This window comes from Podarcis liolepis (genome assembly GCF_965112155.1).
Source record: "Podarcis liolepis genome assembly, chromosome: 2".
Classification (NCBI taxonomy): Eukaryota; Metazoa; Chordata; class Lepidosauria; order Squamata; family Lacertidae; genus Podarcis; species Podarcis liolepis.
In genome coordinates this window covers 2,988,296-3,012,389 of record NC_139555.1, presented here as the reverse complement: position 1 = coordinate 3,012,389, position 24,094 = coordinate 2,988,296, and the positions used below count along the sequence as shown (strand labels likewise).

Below are 24,094 nucleotides of genomic sequence, written 5' to 3'. Positions count from 1 at the left end.
AATGTGTTGTTTGGCCCTAACTGATTCACCCCGCCATGAGCTTTCGCAGGCCTATTTCATCAGATGCACAACAGGGGCTTCCAGACAGTCGCTATTTGGGGTGGTAGAATTCAATGGCATGCCAGCAAATTCAGGTTGTGCAATTAAAACCAATTTGGCATGCTTGTGCAACAACCCTGCCCCCCACCCTGACCTTTTGCAATAAGGAAAGCAATAGGGAAACACGCTGAAAAATGTGTGGTAATAATTGCTTGAGGCGACATCATATAACCTCTCCGGAAACAAAAACATAATGAATGCTCAATAAATAATCCAAGGCAGCGTATGCACCATACATTTAAAGCACCCTGAAAGCACATGACTTCCCCAAAAGAATCCTGAAAACACGTTTCCTCAAAGACTCACAGAGCTACAATACTCAGCACCTTTAACAAACTACAGTTCCCAAGATTCATTGGGAGAAGCCATGAGCTTTAAATGTATGGTGTATCCACAGCCTAAGTCCCCGCAAACTTGTGCAAACAGATCGGGATGAATACTCAATAAATGGGCCATCTGGAAGTGACCTCAGAGACTTTGGACAGCTTGCAAGAAAACCCCGCCTCGCCTTGTCCCCTTGCAGTGCCTACCCTCCGTCTCTGTTGTACACCTACCCGGCGGCCACTTGGTACTCGGGTGCTCTCTCTTCTTCCCAGCACTCTCAGAAGAGTGTCCATGGTGTTTCGGGGCTTCATGGTTACAGATGATGGTGACGGCACATTAATCCCACAACTGCCTTGGAAACACTGTCAGGTCGGCATTGCTGAGAACAAATCCACATGAGAGGGACGGGGTCTGCCCTGACTCACGGCATCCGTGGCTGTGGTGGATCTGCTTTCTCCAGCTTCCCAAAGCAGCTCAGCCCTTGGGAGTGTGTGAAAGAGGAGGATGTGGAGCTGGAAACAATGAGGCCGGAGCCAAGGCTGGGCTGCGAGATCAGGCGGGCAGGCAGGGAGCTGCTGTTTCCTGCCACACAATAGCTCCTTCCCTTTGCGCGGAGGTAATGGAAAAGGATGGACCAGGAAGGAGGGACAGCTGGGCCTGGCAGAGAAACAGAGGAGCCCAGGTCACCCCTTGAAGCCAGGGATGGGAAAGAGTCTGGCAGAGGCACTCAGAAGGGACAGAGGCTACTAAGCACACCATACATATAAAGCACAAAGAATTGTGGGAGCTGTAGTTGTCTCCTCACAGAGCTACAACTCCCAGCACCCATAACAAATTATAGTTCCCATGAATTTTTGGGTGGGGGAGGTAGAAAGGTATTTTAAATATATGATGCAGATGCAACCAGAGGCCAGCAAGCCACAGTGTGGAACTATCCAACAGGTTCTGATTTGAAGGCATCGGTTTGCTCCTTGGGAGGGCTGGAGTGCCCCTAGCCCAACACTTACACTATACCCCTTATAATGCTGAAGGGAGATTCAGCTGACAGTCCAGAAGGTGCTAGGCCTATGCACTCCAGCTGCCCCAAAGACCAAGCCCTGTTGCCTCAGCACTGACTCTCGTCTCCACAAAGCCTCTTTTTCTTCTGATCTGTCAATAGAGGAACCATTCCGTGCTCCTCAGAGGCCCAGATAATGCTGCTTGATAAGCCTTAGCTGAGACGCTTGTAAGCCACTAAAGCATTCAGCCTAAGTAATGGATAGCTAAATAGCAAGAATATAAGAGGAGCCCTCCTGGATCAGCATCTTGTTCTCACCGTGGCCAACCAAATACTCTGATGCAAGATATGAGGGCAAGAGAATTCCCCTCCACTTCTGATGGTGGAGGTAGAACAAAGCCATTGTGACGAGAGGCCATTGATAGAATACGGTAACCCAGCATGAAATTGCCTACGTCTCTTTTTAAACCATCCAAGTCGGTGGCCATCACAGCAAATTCCATAGTGGAAATGTCCCATATAGCGAAGCGATGGCCACATAATACAGAGGGGTTTTTGCTTTAGAAACTACTACAATACCCCACTGGGAAAGCAAAGAGTTCTGTTCTCTCCTTCTGTTTTTCCTCTCTGGGCAGAACGCTGTTGACCAGACACTGCCCAGAGAAGAGAGAGTCTGCCTTTTCCATGTTTCCAAGGCTCTTTGCTGGCCTCCTTCAACCGTGGGTGGGTGTTAAAGTGAGTCAGACCAGAGCTGCCTTGAGGAAGCTGAACTTCTGCCATGGAACTGGGTCAAATGGATGCAGCCAATATGGCACAGATGATGTGGTCACAATGCAGGGGAGAGGCAGGTTGGGGGGGGACACCCCCATGACATTCACAACTTTTTGCTTAGAAGTGCAGTGCCATGGACCTCCATAACCAAATGGCACCGTCTTGGCACACCAGAAGCTTGCGTCCATGTGGCTCCAGTGCTACCCATTCCTCCTTTCAAGTTTCCTAATGAAACACACAAACACCAGTTTGAAATGGAGCTATAAATTCTGGGTGTTATTCGTAGCCAACCCTGGATAACAACCAGCAAAAAGAAAAAGAAAAAAAGTAATAGCGGAATTATATTTTGTCCCAAATTCTAGCATGACGCAGCCTATAGAAAAAACACATCCAAGTTTAACCATGCCCAAGGTCCAGAGCCAAGTCTGTGGCAAAGCAAGGATTGCATTCCAAATTCACGCAAAGGCCAGAACAAGCCACCCCTGAATTAGCAGCTGTCCCACCAGTGAAGAGGGAAATGAGTCAGGCTCATTTGGGGCATCACCTGCTGTGGTAGAGAAAGAGCAGGTGAAGCTTGAAGCCCCATGCTATGCCAGGGGTCCCACCAATGGGACATGGGTCAGAAGGGACTGTCACAGTATCTCTCTATGTCACACACACATGCTTCCCAGACTCCGGACTTACCCAGACCGCCTTTTGTGTCACATTTCTAGGTCAGGGCTTTAAAGTTCCATGTCTGAAAAGGTTTGTGGTTTTGGTTGTGTGTGTGGATGTGTATCCTGGCACTTTCTCCAGGAAGACCTATGTCTTACTGCTGAATTGGAGACAATCGCCATTGGGTTTTCTATGGAATGACATTTGCTCTGATTCAGTGGTAAAACATGAGTTTTCGGGGGGGGGGGCAGATAAAAACATCATTTGGACCCGGAGCTTAAAGGTGCAGCCCTGTGCCTGGAAAGCTCAGCACAAGATGAGCGCCCTCTTATTTGATTCCAGCAAAGCTTTTAACTCCGTTGCTGTTTTACGTTACTGTCTCTTACTTTCCCTCTCCTGAGTTTGTTTAATGCTTTTTAGAAAGTCTGGTAAATTGTTATTATTTCATTATTTAAACTGATGGGGTTTATTGCTCTTTTTTCTCTTTTGATCATATCTGCTGCACACGGTCAACTGTTTGAGCATCTCTGCTGCTGGAGTGGAACGTGGGATAGAAATTTCCCTTAAAATAAATGTGCTCATTGTCCTTCAGCAGTGTCTCTCCTCCTTGGACAACTCACGTGCTGCATGGGCTGAAAGAGTTCTTGTCTTACATTGAAAGGCTTTGCATTGTACAAATGCTGCCTTTTCCTCCTCTGGTGACTTGACAGCTATAGCAATGTTGAGGCACTTTAAAAAGTTTTTTTTAAAATACTCACAATAAATACTTTTCAAATGAGTTGCTTTTCTACCCCTTGACCTCTAGTGGGACCCACAGCAGCCTTTGATCTTTGCTTCTGCTACTCTGACAGCTCTTTCTGACTGCCCTTCCAGATGGTGTCCTTGAGAGTCAGTGTGGCGTCATGGTCAGAGTGCTGGACTGGGACTTGGGAGACCCTGGTTCAAATCCCTCCTTGGCCAGGAAGCCCACTGGGGGCCCTTGGAAGAGTCACTGCCTCTCAGCCTAATTGCCTCACAGGGTTGTGAGGATGAGATGGGGAGATTTTTGTATGCCACTTTGAGCACCTTAGAGGGAAAGTGGAATATAAATGTAATAATATTAATATTTTTTAGGTGGGTTTCAGTTCTGTTGGGAGTGGCTGTTTGGAATCACAAAAATGTTAATCTGCTTATGACATTCATCTCTTTCAATTTTCTTTCCCTTATATTTTTACATGTAAGACGCCTGGAGTCCTCCTTAGGTAACAAAAGACTAGTAAGTCCAAATCAATGGGAAATTGTTTAGGAGTGGGTTGTTTGTAAGGAGGTTGTTGCTGTTTGTGATATTGATTTTTTGTATCTTTATTTTAGATATTATCATGTTTTATGTTGAAATTGTTTAATTTGGTTGTGTACTTTTAATGTTTTATTTATTGTTTATAATGACTTTTGTTATGTTTGTAATTATGTAATTTTTTCATGTTGTGAGCCACCTTGAGCATGGGTGTTAACTATGGAAAGGTGGCGCACAAATAAAATTATGTATATATATGTATGCATGTATTCCTATCATCATATACTGACAAAACTCAGGTTGCACAATGAAAGTGGATTTGGAGCTTTTGCGCAATAGACACACACCCAACACTAAAAAACAGAGGACTTTTTGCAATAAGGAAAGTGACAGGAATAATAATAAGTTTATTATTTATACCCAGCCACTCTGCTTGATTCAATGCTGTATCATCTCCCACCAAAGGAATTTGAACAAATGCTCCATAAAAAGCCACCATCATCTAACCTCCCCTCCAAACTGTGTGCAAACTAACTGCGGTGAATCCTCAATAAACAGGATATTTGGAAGCAACCAGTGCCTCTGAACCATGATCACCATATTTTGTATATTTGTGTTTTTATATTGTAAACCTCCCTGTGACCCTCGGCTGAAGGGCAGTTGTAATGAATATGGGTTGCTCGTGCGTAAGTTACCGCCACTCCTGGCTAAGTTGGCTTGTTAAACCTTTCCTGTCTGGACAGCCCTTCACTCCATGGCTGCCTCAGTCGCTAGCAGAATCCATCAGTGGGCGTTTCTTAAACCTTTTCCAGCATAAAAGTTGTTTGACGCCAAGTCTCCTCCTACTCTCCCTGCGCGGAAGTCTTCTGCGCAGGGAGGGTGTGGGTAGCAGAGGACCCGTGCTCTCCCCGCTGGTGTCCAGCGAAGAGTCCTGGAGCCCCCTCGCCGATTCCCCCATCTGCCCCCCTTTATCCCTGGTGTTGCGCTGATTTCCTTCCCCAGCTGAGCTGCCTCTCTCCCTGCTGGGCCCTTCTCCAGCATCATCTGAGAGCCTTCCCTCCGCCTCTGGCTCCGATGTCAGTTCCCTGACAGCAGTATATGAAATTTAATTTTAAAAATAATAAATATTGCAAGGATGGAAAGCCTGACTACAACTCCCATCATCCCTGATCATTGGCTATGTCCGCTGGGGCTGAAGGAGTTGGAGTCCAGCAATATCTGGAAGCGCCACAGGTTTCCCCAACCCTACCATATGGCAACAACACAATCTTGCACTCCATCTTTAGATGTGACAGGTATGCAGGAGACAATGCAGCTGCAGCTTCACCTAAGATTCTTCTACCTGCCTCCTTGTTACTGCAGGACAGAATTATTTTATTCTTTTTTAAAAACAACAACACAAACCCTTATAGATTGCAGCTGACGGGCAGCACCTGATAAACACGTTTCTGATTAGAAACACGTGCGGGGAGGGGTGTGTGATCCTGGACAGGCTTTCCATCAGTTAAAGCGTGATAACATTTTATTTACCCCTTCCCCACCACTAACCAATACTAAATTATACAAAAAATAAGCAAAATATATGCAGATCTGCACAAGCCATTCAGGCTGCAGCACCCAGCTTTTCTTGCTGCAGCACTTACCTTGAGGCAGATTTCATATGCATACATTTATATAGCAACACAAATTGTACACACTGTCATGGGCAGATAGCCCGTCTTGTTGGATCAGCACTATTTTTAATAGAACCTCAATCTCTACTAATGAGAGCCCGGTACAAATGACATTACAGTTAGAATTGAAAAACAGGGTGGCCTCTGAGCATAGTCTGAGTCTAGAGATTTGTTTTCAGCACCAAAACGGAACTGAGCAGCTCACTATCCCGTTGCAGAAAAGTCTGCTACAAGTTAGTTGTCTTCATTTCAGCAGCATAAATTAGGTGGGGGAAACGTCATTTCGTTGCTACCACTGTGAAGCAACTGGGAGTCAAAACCTCTTACTACAAATCACCCAGAGATCTATCAGTGGATCTCTATCAGATCCCAACTGGCCTTCTGCCTGCCCTGATATACACAACCACCGCTTACAACTTTTACCCAACCGTTAATGCCAGGATCCGCTTGAGTCAACTCACCATCTCCCTGCTGCCCTCAAATGAAAGTGTTATTAGCCACCCACTATAAAAGGGTTGTAAAACATTCCTCCCATTTTTAAGGAGTGTTTTAGGGATTACTCAGAGCTAATAAAAAGCACATCTAATTATTTGACAGATGGGGAGGGCAAATTGACCAGGTGAGCAGGCCAAAAGCAGTGAGCAAGCGACTCAGTTGCTACTCTTAGCTTGGCCTTGCCAGGTCAGAGAGATGAGTCAGCCACGGCCTGTGAGCAGCAGCTGCGGAGGCAAGGTTGTGGAGCCAAAGCACCACTGAGGCGAGAAAGCAAGCAGTGGGTCCACTTGGCCTGGCTGGCTGCCTCTTCTGCCACACACTGGCTTATCGGTGGATTTGGTTATACTGGAAATGCACACACATTTAAGTTCAGCGTGATTAAGTGACAGAAGCCAGCAGCTGGCACTGTCTGTGTGTGTGTCTCTCTCTGTGAGAGTGATCAGTAACAAAATACCCACCATTGCAATGTGGTGTAGAGACAGGACCTTTTTTGGGATGAAATGTACTATATACTCATACCCTCCAACATGTTGCGTCTTAAAACTGGAACATGTGTGTTAAATAGTGGGTAGACATAGCAGACGACACAGCGATTCTTCAAACAGCTCTTGTTTATTCACAGGCCAGAACAGAACTGAACTGAAGGGTTCAGTCAGCCTGCTTATATAGAGCTCCAGTACAATGTAACTCTAACAATTTTCTAAAACTATCCAATCACTGAACATCACTTTTGATCCCTTATTTGCATCTTGCATCTTATTTGCATTTGCAATCTACAGTATCCCCCTGCTGGCCCAGGGTGAGAACTTCAGTACATAACAGTGCGTCTTCTCATCTGTGCTCCAAAGATATGCTTTTTGGGGGGTCATGCCCTCACAGAACACAAAAACATGTGTTTGGGGTGCCACACAAGATCACAGCCCCCCCAAAAGTGCTTATCACAATTGCACGATATCACAGTGCCCAAAATGGCTGCCATGCTCTTGCAGGGGGAAATGAGATGTCCTAGTTTTTCAAGGATGTTTGCAGGGTATGTATACTCAGACACATAAGAACGTAGGAAGAGTGCTCCTGGATTAGGCCAAAGGCCCATCTAGTCCAGTATCCTGTTCTCACAGAGGCCAACCAGATGTCTGCAGGAAACCCACAAGCCACAGTCCTCTCCCCTCATGCACTTCCCAGCAACTGGTATTCAGAGGCCTACAGGCTCTGACAGTGGAAGGAGAGCGTGCCAGCATGCCTAGTAGTCACTGATAGCCTTTTCTTCCATGGATTTGTCTAATTCTCTTTTAAAGCCATTCAAGTTGGTGCAATCAGTACAGCACTTCTTTCGGGGAGCAAGTTCCATAGTACAAGGTGCGTGAAAAAGTGCTTAATTTTGTGTGCCCTGAATCTTCCAACCTTTCAGCTTCATTGGATGTCCCCAAGTTCTAGAAACACAAGGGGGGGGACCTTTTATATCCACATCTGCCCACCATGCATAATTGCATACTCCTCCACTGAACAGCACCCCTTGGGAGGGTCCTGTGCCATGAGATCCAGGCTTCCCACTGTCAGGGATGGATGGCAGGGTTTGCTCTCATGGTGATACTGTCGCGCAAGCACATCAAAGAGAGCATGGCAGCCAATCATTTATATGTCAGAAAGTGATGGTGTGTACTTGGGGCAATGCATTGCAAGTCCATCCACTCCCTCCAGCCTGGAGTGGAGCCTGGAGCTTCTGCAGACAGGATATTGTGATAACAGAGGAACCAATTCATTCATAACAAAGCAGGGGACAAAACTACAACTATGTGAGGATCAAGCCTAGTAGAGGCTAATTCACAACAAATGCTTAAGCACACAATTTCTCCCCCAAAACTTTGGGACTATAGTTTCCCCCTTTCACAACTACAATTCCCAGCACCCTACAGTCCCCAGAATTCATTGGGGGATGTGCTTCAAACGCATGATGTGGATCTGCCTGGACTACCTGCTTAGCGTGGCTCCGTCACCCATATGAGTTTCGTTTCTTGGTCATGTTGGAGTGCCAGAGAATCTTGGGAACCACCTTTTAAAAAATTCTTGGTAGAGAGATACAAAAACAGCAACACGGTGCCACTCTTACGCAAACAGGGCTGCTAAATAGTCATATCGTTTAAAAAATAATAATATCGTTTTAAACAAAAGTGAAACTAGACCAGCTTGGGTTTCAGCATATCTGCTGAGGCAAGAAGGAAATGATAGGGCTTCATAGGGGGACTGAACAGTGAAAGCTGTTCCCTTCCAACCATACAAGCCAAGACTGGTGGCTGCGGCTCAGGACTTTGTAAACTGCCTTTCCTAATGAAGCAGGAGGCAACAACTCAATAAATATGCGCCGTTATTTGATCAGTAGGATTAATTTATTGTGATGCAAGACACACATTCTTGTTGGCGTCTTAAGCAATGCCGTCTCCTGGGTGGTTCAGATCAGTATTGAGCAAAGACTGAAGTTTCAAGCAACCCCTCGCAATTCTGGCCATATACAGTGGTACCTCGGGTTAAGAACTTAATTCATTCCGGAGGTCCGTTCTTAACCTGAAACCATTCTTAACCTGAGGTACCACTTTAGCTAATCAGGCCTCCTGCTGCCACCGCACAACTTCTGTTCTCATCCAGGGGCAAAGTTCTTAACCGGAGGTACTACTTCTGGGTTAGTGGAGTCTGTAACCGGAGGTGTTTGTAACTCGAGGTGTTTGTAACCCGAGGTACCACTGTACAGGGCAAGAATACATGGATGATATGGGGAGCTGCTCTATTTTCCTCCCTGCCAAGAATCCAGGAATTGTAGTCTGTGACTGGTACAGTTCCCATGATCCTTTGTGGGAGGGCATGTGTTTTAAATGTATAGCATGTGCACAGCCACTGGCGCCCTACCCAAGGCCATGTTCAGTTGGCAGCCCTCTTAAAGTGTCAAAATTGCACTGGATGTTGGATCCTCCCTTAGTGGCAGCTAATCTGGTACAATATTTTGGAAACTGCAAAATCCCCTATCATGGGGAGACACACAAACATAGTCCAGCTTAGTCATTTGTTCATTTGCCAAATACTCATGGTCACACATTATTTCACACTTTGTACCCCTTTATCATCTTATAGTTTTTTTAAGGGGGTGGGGAACCTTTATCAGCACAACCTTTATCAGCCACACTTCCACATGGGCGACCTTGGCTTAGGGAAGTACATGCCTGTGGTGGGAGCAGCCAGAGGAGAAAGTGGGCCAAGCAATGGATGTGACTACAGTGGTACCTCAGGTTACAAACACTTCAGGTTACAGACGCTTCAGGTAACAGACTCCGCTAATCCAGAAATAGCACCTCGGGTTAAGAACTTTGCTTCAGGATGAGAACAGAAATCGTGCTCCGGCGGCGCGGCAGCAGCAGGAGGCCCCATTAGCTAAAGTGGTGTTTCAGGTTAAGAACAGTTTCAAGTTAAGAACGGACCTCCGGAATGAATTACAGTGGTGCCCCGCAAGACGAATGTCTCGCAAGACGAAAAACTCGCTAGACGAAAGGGTTTTCCGTTTTTTGAGTCGCTTCGCAAGACGAATTTCCCTGTGGGCTTGCTTCGCAAGACGAAACGTCTTGCGAGTTCTTGTGAGTTTGTTTCCTTTTTCTTAAAGCCGCTAAGCCGTTAATAGCCGCTAAGCTGCTAAGCCGTTAATAGCCACTAAGCCGCTAAGCTATTTGCTGCCAAGGAGTGTGGTGGAGTCTCCTTCTTTGGAGGTCTTTAAGCAGAGGCTTGACAACCATATGTCAGGAGTGCTCTGATGGTGTTTCCTGCTTGGCAGGGGGTTGGACTCGATGGCCCTTGTGGTCTCTTCCAACTCTAGGATTCTAGGATTCTATGATTCTAATAGCCGTGCTTCACAAGACAAAAAAAACGCAAGACGAAGAGACTCGCGGAACGGATTAATTTTGTCTTGCGAGGCACCACTGTAAGTATTAACCAGAAGTACCACTGTACCTTCTGTTAAGTTGTGGGTGAACATATCAGACGACACAGCAATTCTTCAAACAGCTCTTGTTTATTCACAGGCCAGGACAGAACTGAACTGAAGGGTTCAGTCAGCCTGCTTATATAGAGCTCCAGTACAACGTTACTGTAACAACTTTCCAAAACTATCCAATCACTGAACGTCACTTTCGATCCCTTATTTGCATAACTATCTACAGTATCCCCCTGCTGGCCCAGGGTGAGAACTTCAGTACATAACACCTTCCAGCCACACAAAAGTCAGAGGTTTCTGAGTACACACGCCTCTCCATCCAGGCAAGCAGAGTTTGTGGACGCTTCCCAGTCAAAAAGCACTCCCTAAGGGTGCAGAATAGGCTTGGGGAGGGGAGCTGCCTGGGAGAGGAGCCCAGGGAAAGAGCCTGTGGCCCAGAGGGCTAGACAGAAAAGCTCAGAGGGCTGCCTTCCCTGCCAAGGCTGAGCTCCACCCACTTCCATTTTATTCATAGGTGCATCCCAGGTTGTTAGTCATGGACAGCTAATAAGTGAAACTTCCATGTTCTGAACATCAGACATTGGGGGCAAAAACAACATGGGGGCGGGGGTGGGGGAGAGACTGTTGCCTTCCTGGCCTGCTCATGTGCTTCCTGGCTGGCCACTGCATAATAGCTAAAGCATATTTTGTTTGTAAACTATTACAAGCCATCCTTCAAAAGCCCCATCTCCAAGCTGTCTAGTGAAGTCGGAAGCAACCCCTTCCAAAAGGCCAGCATCCCATCAAAGCTCCCGTCTGCACATCTTCCCCTTTTCTGTGGCTGCCTTTGAAGCCTATTTGCTCCATCCAGGCCCCCACTCTCGTAGCAATCCCGTGTCTCCGCCACAGCCTTAAAAAAACGGGGAGAAAATTGTGTTTCCAGCCATTGGCGCCCATTTGCAAGAAGCTGCTCCCCCTAACCCGGTGTCACAAGCAGTAAGGGCAAGGAAAGGGAAAAGTTCCCAGCTTACCTTCATGGATTCTGATGGAGTCTGATTTGGGGCTGGCATCTCAATGCGCTGCAAAACTGGTGGCAGCCCCTGAGCTGGCCTCCATCTAAAACCCCTCTGCCCGGTTCTTACTGGGAGAGAAGGGAGCTGCAAACTTCCTTGCAGTAAAGAAACCTGAGTGTCTCTTGAGCCTGAGCAGAAACACACCCTCCCTTTTCTCCCTTCCCTCCCTCTCTTCCTTCCTTTCTCCCTCCCTTCCTCTCTGAGATTTTTCCCAGCCCCTTTTCCCTACCCTCCTAATGCAGGGAATGATGACCACCCCCAAACTGCGTTTCCTGCTGAAAGTATGAAATCTCGTAGAAAGGGAGGGGAGAGAGGAAGAAAGAGTGGGAAATCAGCTCTGCGAGTCAACAGCTGCTGCAGAAAGCAGGGAGAGTTGATAGCCCTGGGTCAGTCAGTGTAGCAGCGGCCCATATAACGCACAAATGAACCATGCCGATTCCGTTAACCAAGCAGAAGGGTCTGGGGGTGAAGGGAGGCTGACCATGTCTGGAAATCACTCTTCTCTAACTGCTTTATCCCGGATGGGTGGGTCTGACTGGGCTTGTTCAATGTAGAAGGAAAAGGCACTTCATACATTCTGCAAAGCACTCTGCATTTTTATTACTTTGCTTGCTCATTTCAAGGCTGAACCCTGATTATTATTTTTTGAGTGGCTTAGGTAGAATCTAAGCTCCCAGTCAATTTAACCCACGTGGGGGCCAGGTTAGGGAGATTGCCTACATGGTTATAATTTAGGACAGGCCTGCTAGCTTCTGAAGCAGGGTGGACCCAGGAACTTATTTAAAGATAATTATGAAAAATGTTGGACGGAAGTGAAAAAAGATTTAGAAATTTGGTCAAATTTGAAGCTTTCATTGTTGGGTCGTATTGCTGCAATAAAAATGAATGTATTGCCTAGAATGTTGTTTTTGTTTCAGACATTGCAAATTGTGGACAAGATGGACTGTTTCAAGAAGTGGCAGAGAGATATCTCTAGATTTGTCTGGCAGGGCAAGAAGCCTAGAATAAAATTTAAGATATTAACTGATGCAAAGGAAAGAGGTGGATTTGCCCTGCCAGACTTTAAACTTTATTATGAATCAGCAGCTTTTTGCTGGTTGAAAGAATGGCTACTCCTTGAAAATACAGACATTTTGGATTTAGAAGGTTTTAACAACGTATTTGGATGGCATGCATATTTATGGTATGATAAGGTCAAAGCACATAAAGCATTTAAAAATCATATTGTCAGGAAAGCATTTTTTAATGTTTGGATAAGATATAAGGACCTATTTGAAAATAAAACCCCAAGGTGGTTGTCACCGATGGAAGCGAAGGCTCAGAAAAAGCTCAATATGGAGGCCAAATGGCCGAAATATTGGGAAATTTTGGAACAAGAAGGAGACAAATGGAAATTGCAGAGTTTCGAGAAATTAAAAAACAAAGTGAGAGATTGGTTTCATTATTATCAGATAATGGAGGCATATAATTTGGATAAGAAAATTGGCTTCCAGATGGAAAAATCAAAACTAGAAACAGAACTGCTAGAACCCAAAACTAAGAATTTGTCAAAAATGTATAACTTGCTGTTGAAAGGGAATACTCAGGATGAAACGGTGAAATCTGTTATGATTAAATGGGCACAAGATGTTGGACATAATATTATGTTTGCTGACTGGGAACAGTTATGGACCACAGGTATGAAGTTTACGGCATGTAATGCCTTAAGAGAGAATATTATGAAAATGATATACAGGTGGTACATGACACCAGTCAAGCTTGCAAAAATCTTTCATTTGCCCGATAATAAATGCTGGAAATGTAAAGAAACGGAAGGTACATTATTTCACCTTTGGTGGACGTGCCCAAGGATTAAGGCTTTCTGGGAAATGATATATAATTAACTGAAAAAGGTATTTAAATATACCTTCTTGAAGAAACCAGAGGCCTTTCTTCTGGGCACTGTCGACCAATTGGTGCCAAAGAAGGACAGAACTTTCTTTATGTACGACACAACAGCAGCAAGAATACTTATTGCAAAGTATTGGAAGACACAAGATCTACCCACTTTGGAAGAATGGCAGATGAAGGTGATGGACTATATGGAATTGGCAGAAATGACTGGCAGAATCCGAGACCTGGGAGAAGAGTCGGTGGAGCAAAAACTGAAGAAGTTGTCCAAAACTATCAAATAGATGCTAGTCTGTCAAATCTATACAGGTTAAATGATTTGGTTTTCTGGGCAGTTTGGATAACATTAGTGCAAAAGGTTCAGTTTTCAGTACAGAGGGCATACCAACCCCTTGCTACAAGAAAAATTGCCTGCTTTTGAATTGGACCATGTCATGTCTGGCACTTTTGCCAGCTGCATGAGCTATAGCAATTAGGAAGTGATAATACTGTTCTTCATGCTTTGAAACAGGAGTGCTGAGCCCTTGGCCGGCTAGATGTTGTTGGACTACAACTCCCATCGGCCTTACCTAGGACACATACTGGCTTGGGTGGGTGGGAGATGTAGTTCAGCAATATCTGAGGGCCAGAGGTTCCCCCACTCTGCGTTAAAACTTTCACTCTGCCAATGAGGCTAACCTTATTAATTATTGGGAATCAAGGAGCTCTCAAAGGTAAGAGAAGAGCCCATCTACTCTCTACCGCCTCCCCTCCCCAAGGCTCTGGTGACCCTACAGGCATGAAGTGGAATGAAAAGGTGATAGGCAGCATGGACACATGTCTGAATGGTGACAGGTTGAGGCTTCAGATGGGGAACATAAGAAGCCGCCTTTTATTGAATCAGACCAGCTTGGTGTATCTAACGCAATACGGTACACAGAAAGACCTTCTTTGCTGTAAGTCCTGCAAGACTCGTTTGCTGGGTTGCCCATCTGTTTCCACCTGGTTTGGGAGGGTGGGGACCTCACTGACTCGCTGCTGCTAGAGCTTAAGTGTCCAGAGATCAGCTTTGCTGTGAGTCCTGCAAGACCAGCTAACCAGAATGCTTAGAGGCTGCTGGGTGTAGAGGTTTTTGTTGGGGTTAAGATTTAGTTGTGGAAATGCTTAATTTTTATTGTTATTGATCCAAGGCTGCCCAATGAGTTCTCAGGGATAAGCAGCTGTTTGAACCCAGGTCTCCCATATGCAAAGCCAAAGGTGACAAATTCAGCTGTTGAGAACGAATGGTCATGCTTCTCATTTTACATTACCTACAATCACAAATTCCTCTCAAATAACAGTAGCCAAATAAAAACAAGTAGGGCACAAGCAATTGCATATAGAATAGCATCCACTTTCCATGCAGAAGGTCTTAGGTTCAATCCTAGGCCTCTCTAGTTTGGGCTGGGAGAGAAACCCTGTTGGAAATCTGGGAGAGCTTCTGCCAGTCCGTGTAGACAATACTGGGCTGGATGGACCAATGGCCAGACACAGTATAATACAGTTTCTAGGTTCCATTTAAAAAAACAAAAAATCCAACAGCACCCAGAGAAGTGTGGCACATCCATGGAGTATTTTAATGGACCTCACCAGGGTTGCCATAGTCTATGTTTGGGGACTTTGGTGCTGACATAAGGAAAATTTCTCCTGCTGCACAATAAGTAATTGCACACTGAACAGCTTCCCTTGTGCTAAAATGGAGCCTCCTGGGGCAACTTAAAAGCAGCCTCCCTCTGGTATTCTGTAGCCTGCCAGCCAGCCTTGAGCAATGCTCTTGGTGTAGCAGAAGTCCAGGTTGGGCCCATTAAAATTCCACAAAACTGAAAGGTTTTACAGCATACGGTAAGGTCTCCCCCAAATAATCACTGGTGCACAGCCTCAGCAGCTTTTAATCAGATCGTGGATTTAGCTAACTTCTAAAACACCCCCCTCCAAAGAATCCTGGGAACTGAGGTTTATTAAGGATGATGGGAATTGTAGCACTATGAGGGGCAATCTACAGCTCCCGGGATTCTTGGTGTGGGTATGTAGGTGCTTTGAATGCACTTTAAATATTTGGTGTGTACACATATTTGGTGTCTACCAGGTCTCTCTCTCTCCTGTCTGCTCCATTTGTATTTGTGAATGAACAAGTCCTTTCCCACCCATCTCCTATCTACCTGCATTGAATTCTCTGCCGCCTGGACAGATGTGGACCCTTCACTACTGCACTACCAGTGCAACATGCCTAGTGCTTACGATGACTCCCAAGTGGCCTTCCAATCCTCAGCCTGGCCTCTTGTCCTCAGGCAAAGGAAGTGCTGATAGCACTCGGGAGACCCACACCCTTTTCCTCCCCTGGGCTCCGGCCCTTGGCAGAATCCTCCCCTCCTTTCCTGAATCCTTAGTCCAGAACCAGCTGATCCAGGAAGCTGAAGGCCTGAGCACTGTCAGGAAGGAGAAGGCTAAGTCACAGCTCTTGTCAACAACTGTTCCCAACTGCAAGGCTCAAGAGAAAGCTGCCTCTGGCCTTGCTCATCTTGTTGATTTTCTATGTTCATATGCTGCGTTCTTATAGTGACCAGCATGCCAGCTCAATTATTATTATTATTATTGCTTTTAAAGGGACATCAGGGCTTCATTTGGACCAGGGAATGGTTCTAGGGGCTGCTTTCAGTTTCAGCATCATGGCTCAATATGAATGGACAGAAGTGTTTCTGAGGGGGGTGGGGAGAGTGCTCTTGTGATCAGCTGCTGCTTGTGGGTTTCCCACTGCGGCACCTCCTTGGCCGCTGTGAGAAATGGACTGGATGCTGGACTAAATGGGCCACTGGCCGGATCCAGCAGAGCTCTTCTTAGGAGTGGGTGCAGAGTGCTTTCTTTTCAACATCAGTCACTAACCACTGGGAGTATCCATTCACACTGGGGCTCCCAGATAGACTGCAGCGCTGAGTTTTTCCTCCCCTTCTTCCTATACCTGTAATATTGCCACTGGATAGAAAGAACAAGCCCCGCCTGCTCTGGTGCCTCTAACGGCATCTTGATCTGCAGACATTAGACAAGGAGGCTTTTCATAGCACAAAGGTAAACAAAGATGTTATGCTGCTGATTCTCTTGTTTAGAAACAAAATCCGGCTCATTTTAGCGGTGTGATGCTGGCTTTCTAATCTGCTTTCAAATCACTTGGAAGGGATTAGTTATTATATAAATATAGTGGGGGTTTCTTTAAACTACCTTTCTTTAAACTCCCCCCCCCCCCCGCAGGGGGTGGGGGAGGAGGAGGAGAGGAGGCCTCGCATGTGCCGTCCAAAGCCTGCTGCACCAGGGCCTGGTGGGCGAGTGAGGGGCTGAGCAGGCATGACTTCTGATGCGCCAGGGCCTCCCGCCAGTCTGTTTTTCCTACTCTGGAGTAAGCTGCCTTGAGTTCAGCAGGGCTTAACCCCCATGTCAGTAAGCATATAAAGACGGCAACCTAAAACTGGGCTGCTGGGTTTGAATGTTTGCTGGGCTTCCCACGGAAGCAACAGAGGAATTCATTCCGTGGAGGCTGCGATCAAATGGCAGCCGAAGAAACGGCAAAATATAATAATAATAATAATAATAATAATAATAATAATAATAATAATAATATTTATACCCCGTCCATCTGGCTGGGTTTATTTATTTGTATGTGCGCATGCAGACAATCATTACTATCTCATATTAAAAATTGGAAGAGGGTGGCTCTTAGTACAGCCCTCCAGTGTACACTAGTGGCCAAAATTATGGAACCTGCTGGGAAAAAATGTATTTCTGAGATTTGATGGCCAATAACACCACTTTGTTTGGGAGTAATACCAGTGCTTTTTTACTGTGGGGACACTGGGGGACGCATACCCCTAAATATTTTGTGAATTTAATGGGAGAAGAAATTCACTACATTTATTTTTCCCAAATTGAACTGTATTTATTTTCCCCCTGTGGTGATTTTCTTGAGTCAAAATGAGAGTACCCCTAAACATTTTTTAAGAAAAAAAAGCACTGAGTTATACCATAAAATTATATATCAATGGAAAGATAATTTAATGAAGAATGTAATGCAATAACTTTTATGAAGGGTTATTTATTACAACAGCAGTCCTAAAGAAGAAACGTGAAACACACACAAAAAATGAGATATACAGGTTAAATTGCCGTGTTGGCACTTTGCAACAAATAAGTGGGTTTTGGGTTGCAGTTTGGGCACTCGGTTTCTAAATGATTCACCATCACTGGTTTATACCATGATGGTAATACAGTAAATTCCATGTTTTTGCTACATTCTGCTAGGTGAAGAGTACAGTACTCTCTTCATTTGCTTATAACAGAAAGAATACTGCCCCTTCTTCACAAACGCCCCTCTCAAATATCAATGTATATTGAGTCTATTCATCTCAATTAACTTCTAGTGTTGAACACAGCCAAAGGGGTAGGCAGGGAATCCTCTCACAGCTGCTGTGAGAGATCATGAATGCCTTTGTGGAAATCAGAGCGCGCCACCTTCTGGCCAGGTACCAAACTGCACTGGGAATAAATGACGCTGGAAGAGAACGCTTTTTCCGTGCTAGCTGTCTTCTCTGGAATGCCTGTCATTTCTCCAACTCAGTTATTATCCAGATGACAATACTACCAGGCTGCTGCATTGCACAGCTTTGTAGCCATTTCTGCAATGATGAACACAATAGCTTTGGAGTGGCAGTGCATTACTGGTTCAGGCAGTAATGGGGGGTGGCCGCGGGGGTGATGGAAGATCATTAGTCGTAGGGGGTGTCTGGGGTTGCACCTTTCCTTATAGCTGTAGTCTGCTTCTTTAAAAAATAAGATGTAGTGATGTCATGCTGGTTTTGCACTAAAACATGGGAGCACAAATATATAGACAGCTCCCCCACTTTCTACTCTCCAGTCTTGGGCATTGAGAATAGAAAGTCTTATAACATCATCATCAGTGTGATGTATTGTTACAAAGGCTACACACCACCCCCAGTATCTACCAAACAGTAGCTATGTGCAGGTTCCCACATCCAGAATGAAGTTTGATTGGCCATAAACTCAGCTTGTAGTGCACAAGCAGCAAATGACAGTACAGTGGCAAACAGGGATAAAAACCGCAGCACCACACACAGCCGCCACCAACCACAAGAGGCACTGTAAGGAACTGTCAAAAACTGTTACAAACATTCACAGATTTAAGCCGCTAACCAGTCCCTGCAAAATCATCAGCCTCTCAGTCTTGACCTGCCAGCCTTCCCCAGCTTTGGGACTTCAAAGCACCAAATCCCCTGGCATCATTTGTGACATCATATGATTAACAGGTGAGTGGACTCACCCATCTGTCAAATTTGACCTTTAAGACAGATCCTGATAAATATTTGTCACTGTGGAACCAAAAAGATTCCCTTTTCCTAGAGCATCACATTCAAAAAGCTGGAGACAGAATATCGCCTGTCATTAGCTCCCACTAATGAAACATCAGCTATTCATCCTGTAGTGTTAACAAGCTATCTGACCAGCAATAGGACTGAGCAGTTAATTTGAAATGTTGAGCTGTTTCTGTCTGAGAAGACCTGATACATGCCCCTATTTTGCAGGAAGGATTCAAGCACAAACCAGAACTTTAGGATTGTGCATTTTAAGTGGCTTAAAGTGTCCTGTCTCTCTAGCGCAACAAATTGACTTTTTAAAAGAATGACTTTTTGAGACTTGGAAAGTGACACAAAAATGCATTGAAAAGTTTGGAATGTATGGATTAATGGGAAGATGTATAAATGCCCCATAAGCAAATCAGGATGTATGCTTATATAGTCATATAATTGGCTCATAAACAAATCAGAACAAATGCTCAGTAAAGACTGGGTACTGTCTAACCACAGTGTAAGCTTTGTGAGAGCAAATGAAATGATATCTTCCATTATCTCTTCATCTGCAGCCAGATGCTCCCTTTTATGCTTTAAAAGCTGCTTAGGTGTGTGTGTGTGGAGGGGGGGCAGAATCAATGCATGAGGCTGAAGTGGAAGAGTGCTTAACCCTTCCCCTGTCTGCTCTGCCCCACCCCAAACTGCCCTGCCAATGACTTCCCACCCATGGGCATAGCCAGAAGGGGCAGCTGCTCCCCTAAGATCAAGTAAATAAATAAAAATACTAAACTGAGTTAGTTAAGCCTGCCCCCCCTAACATAAATCCTGGCTATGCCCATGTTCCCACTGTGCAGTGGGGGGGGGGGGAGCAACTTGGAGAAGGGAAACTGGAGGAGGGCAGAATTAAGTCTTTCCCTGCACCCACCCTCCCTCCTCTGCCTCCCACTCTCCTCTAACTAATAGCTTCTCATTTAAACGGACCATTGGTTGCCACCCTGCCCATTTGGGCCTAAGGCAAGCCTTCTGCTGGCTGTGGTTATGGAGTGGAAGGGGAAATCTGCCTTCAAGTGCATTCTTAAAGAGAGAGGAGAGCATCGATTCTGTGTGGCGGGCTAGCTATGGGGGCACTTCAAAAGATCAAGAGTCCCAATGTTTTCTGCTTGTTACCCTTCCCAGTTAATCTTTGGTGGTGGCTGAAGAAGATTTTAATCCACATTTGAATTGACTCTTACCCTCCTTAAACCACAACCTTTTACTAAATGCACAGAGTCTGGTGATGGGGATGCTGCTGGCTGCTAAAGGGTTAACACAGCTATTTGGGTGAATGGAGAGTTAACCTCTGGCTGTTCCCTTGTGATAGGAGAAGGAGGAGGAAGGGGGGATATTTTGGCAGCTTCCAACTGTCTAGCATAGACATCTCCTAGCCCTGTGTGATTCCAGGACCCCCCAAGCAGACAATGGCTCCTAGGGGCTTGGGGCAGCCACTTATTTCTTTCCCAGGCCTCTTAACGGGAAAGGGGAAGGGGGGAAATAAGTGGGGTGGGAGTGGAAACTGCACCGCAGGAACTATGCACAAGTTCCAGTTGCTGGGGGTTGCAGTGGTGGGTTTCCCATGGGCATCTGGTTGCCCCTGTGACAGCAGGATGCTGGACTTAGAATTGTAGAGTTGGAAGGGACCATGAGGGTCATGTAGTCCCCCCCTTGCAATGCAGGAATCTCTGACCTGAGATCAAGAGCCTCATACTCTACTGACTGAGCTGTTCCCTTGGTCTGATCTGGTGGGGCTTGTCTTACTGCCCTGTTCCCCCCTGCTCCAGCATTCATCCTGATTTGCTTATGCAAAGTGTCCATGGTGGTTGGAGTCTGCCTGGTCTTCACTGGTTCTGCTTTCTTTATAGCAGCACAGTTATATGAAAATCAACATTAGTTCTGCATTCACCCTGATTTGCTTGTGAGGCCTTTACAAATCTCCCCATTAGTCATTTGTTCATCCCGCACTTTGCAAACCAATGGGGAAATGCAATTGTTAAAAGAATGTAAGATCTCAAATATATAAATTAAATGTCCATAAATTTACAAGGCAAACACATAGATAAGTATATAAACCACATGTCTGAAATAGTGCAGGAGAGCAATCCTGAAACCATTTTGACTCTCCCAAATGTTTCTCTGCAAGGAGGAAGGAAATGGGAAAGCCTCTCCATTGTCTTGTGCTTACCTGTCTTTAGGGCATCTTTGTGTATGAATAGGGTGAGCCTGTGACCTAGATTCAGGAACTAAGCATTTAGCATTGCAAAAGGAATGGCCAGGCTGCCCAGGTAAAGCAATCAAGTGACCATTATCAGTATCCTGACAAAACAGGATTTCTGTTGTAGACCACCCCCTTTGATGTATTTCTGCTGTAGCCCACCTCCTCCTGTGATGTATGTGTGATGTTTTCGGGGATGGTCTTGAGCTACAGGGTGGGCAGTTTCAAAAGTCTATATAAGGGCTTGCGCACTGTTGTTCGGGATTCCTCTTCCTTCCTCCCTGTGTCAGGTAAGCAGGGAACCCTGTTGCAACAGTTTTATAAAGATCAGGCTTATTAGCTGTTTTGCTTCTCAATATTCTCTGGTTGGCCTCTGATATTTTCTCTGACTGATAGGGACTCTATACGGCTCTTGGATACCCCATAAGCGAAAAGGAGCAGGTTTTTTCCACATCACATTGAAAACTGCAAAAAGTTGTTTGTTTTGAAATAAGAAAGTTGATTTGTTGTGCAAGGGCAACAGCAAATGTTAATTTGCTTTAAATGCAGAAACCTAAATTTCCAGTATGCACTTGGCTCCTTCATGTAAAACAGGGGTAGTCTGGAGCCACCCACACACTGTGTAAATGTAAAGGGCCCCCTGGCCGTTAGGTCCATGTAGAAGTTACCATTTACTTTGGCTCTAGTGCACTTACACCTCTGTTGTTTGAAGCCGTATCAATCCTGTGGTTTCTTGAGAAATACTCCTGTTTGATGCGCTTTCCCTCAAACCAGCTTCCATCCGGTCCAGGGCACCTGAGATGGAGTGCGCTAACCCAGCCCTCACTGCTGCCGCCACCAGGCAGGGGCACAGTGCAGAGGGTGCTGTTCACTATCTGCGCCCTGTCCCTGCCTGGCTCTCAAGCGCCCGCCCCCCCATCAATGGCGGAAACTGGGTGAGTGCAGAGGGAGCCCCTGGTGTTGACAGGCAGGGGCGGGGGCAGGGTGGGCATGGAGGGTGCTCTTCACCCTCCATGCCCCGCTCCTGCCCTGCACGCTAGCCCCAGCCCAACAGCTGGTGGCCAGGCGCTTGCATGCCAGATGGGCGCAGGGGTGGGAGCACAGAGGTTGAAGAGCACCCTCTGCACTCCCCAAGCCCCTGCCATTGCTGGGGTGCAGAGGTTGCTTTTCACCCTCCGCACCCTGCCCCCACCCAGCATATGGGCACCCGCCTGTAGCTGGCGGGCAGGAGTGGGGTGGGTGCTGCGGTCACCCAGCACCCATCAGCTGATGGGTGGGTGCTTGCGTGCACATGGTTAGTGCCCCCCAAGATTCTGCATCTGGGGCCCTGGCCTCCTGCCCCCCCCTGACACCACTGTATCCAGTTCAGAAATGGAAGTTAGGCTGAGGTGTGTACATTTGAGACAGCCATTGCGCATGTGCAGACATCCCCCACCCCGCCCCCTTCCTGGACTGTACAGCAACATAAGAGTGAGCTGTGAAACACAGCAGGGAAAGGAGGGGTGAACTTGATGTGTTTCAAGTCTCTAATGTGTACATGGCTGGCCTGGAGGGAATGCTTATTCTGGTAGGGAAAATTGCTAGGTAGGAAATGTTGATGAAGAAAGATATATACAAATACAGTGGTACCTCGAGTTACAAACACTTCAGGTTACAAACTCCACTAACCTGGAAGAGTTACCTCGAGTTGAGAACTTTGCCCCAGGATGAGAACCCTTTTAAAAAGGGAAACGTTGACAACTATGCTCTAGTTAAGAACAGTTTCAGGTTAAGAACGGACCTCCGGAACGAATTAAGTTTGTAACTAGAGGTACCACTGTTCCGCGCCAAAGCAACAAAGTTCTCCCCACTCTCAATAAAATGCTACCTCCTCCTTCACAATACTGAGCTGGTGCCTATGCTGTGATGACAGGCCAGCAGGGCTTTTTTCACCTCTTTGTAGCTTACTGGCAGCTGTTTAGTGGCGCAGCTACCGCTCCTGGCTTTGGCTGCCCCCTAAAAAAAGCTCAAGAACTTAGGGTTGTCCGTCAAAAAAAGTGGGAGTTCCCGCACCTCTTTTCTAGAAAAAAAAGCACTGCATTCCAGGCACATGCTTTAAACAGCAAAAATGGGTCTGCTGGGGCCTCTCTCCACCCCCCACCCATGCTGTCTCATCCTGGCAAGAGGACAATATTTTGGCTACGCCTATAAAATTCTGTCCAGAAGAGGGAGATTAAACTCTCTGGAGAGGAAGAATTGGAGTGGTTTGGCTGCACTGTCAGTATCATTTATGACTGGTTCGTTGGGTTGATTGACTGGCACAATTAATTAATTAATTACTTAATTGCAGGGATTTTTGTTTTCCATTTTTTAAAGGGCAGCTTTTTAGGGAACTTTAATCTGTGCTATCCCTTGAAGTAAAAGGGAGGGAAGGTAGGTATGAGAACAGTCAGAGGTTTAGGGATGACAGATCTCCACACCCAAAAAGAGGGTATTTTTAATATATAAAAAAGAAGGGCAAGGAAGTGGCAGGGACACGAGGTTTGGGGGGTTCTTTACAGGTGCTTCCAGATGACCTGTTTATTGAGTATTCATCTTGATTTATTTGTGAACAGCTTGGATGACTTTGCTTCAAAGCAAGTGTTGCCACACCCTTTCCACTCCAGTTTCCCTGTCGCTTTCTGTTAAAAGCCCCGTTTTGTGGGGAAGTGGTTGAATCCCACCTGAAAATAGAGGTGACCTGAAGCACCCTTTGTCTCCTCCTACCTCACAGATAAGCATGCCTGCCTGCCTGCTGTGTGGCGTGGCAGTAGGAGGTGCCTCATGTAAAAAGTTGTCTATGCAGCATGCTAGACCTCACTGAGAACCAACAACAGAACTGGAAGCAGCATTCCAGATGTGCCCACACCATAGATATATATAAAGGCTTTATAATACCATCCATTTTTTTAAACTCACATTCCTACCAGTCCCCAACAATGCACTTGCCTCCCGCTGCCACCACATAAGGAGTTGATGACTCCATTGGGCTATTTATCATGACCGAAGATCTCCTGCCTGTTAGATCTTGCCAGGTCAGCAAACCTTGTTTAACAACCAGCACTTTGTTCCTTGCATTGCTTGAGCAGGGAAACAAACCAGGAAGCCACAGAGAAGGCTTTCAATAACATTTCATGGACTTTTATGACAAAAACTTTAGAAAAGATGAATTGTGGAGATATATTCTTGAAAGCAATTGAGGCAATTTATTCTAATCAACATGCTGTGCTGATAGTGAATAAGGTCTCAACAGGAAAATTT

The 24,094-nt window shown here is 45.9% G+C and overlaps 1 protein-coding gene across 6 annotated transcripts in view; it reads right to left on the bottom strand.

Moving 5' to 3' along the window:
• Positions 1-24,094, bottom strand: part of TNS2 (tensin 2) — a 125,580-nt gene that overhangs the window by 82,158 nt on the left and 19,328 nt on the right. Inside the window, exon 1 of one of the 6 annotated variants that reach the window (XM_083486079.1) lies at positions 11,267-11,452. The exons of 3 other annotated variants lie outside the window; for them this stretch is intronic. In XM_083486079.1, the coding sequence (XP_083342205.1) occupies positions 11,267-11,305 (39 nt within the window). In that variant the 5' untranslated portion in view covers positions 11,306-11,452. Of the gene's footprint in view, positions 1-653; positions 1,081-11,266; positions 11,453-24,094 lie in introns of those variants that run through there. 2 more of the 6 variants (XM_083486083.1, XM_083486078.1) reach the window with 2 other exon arrangements.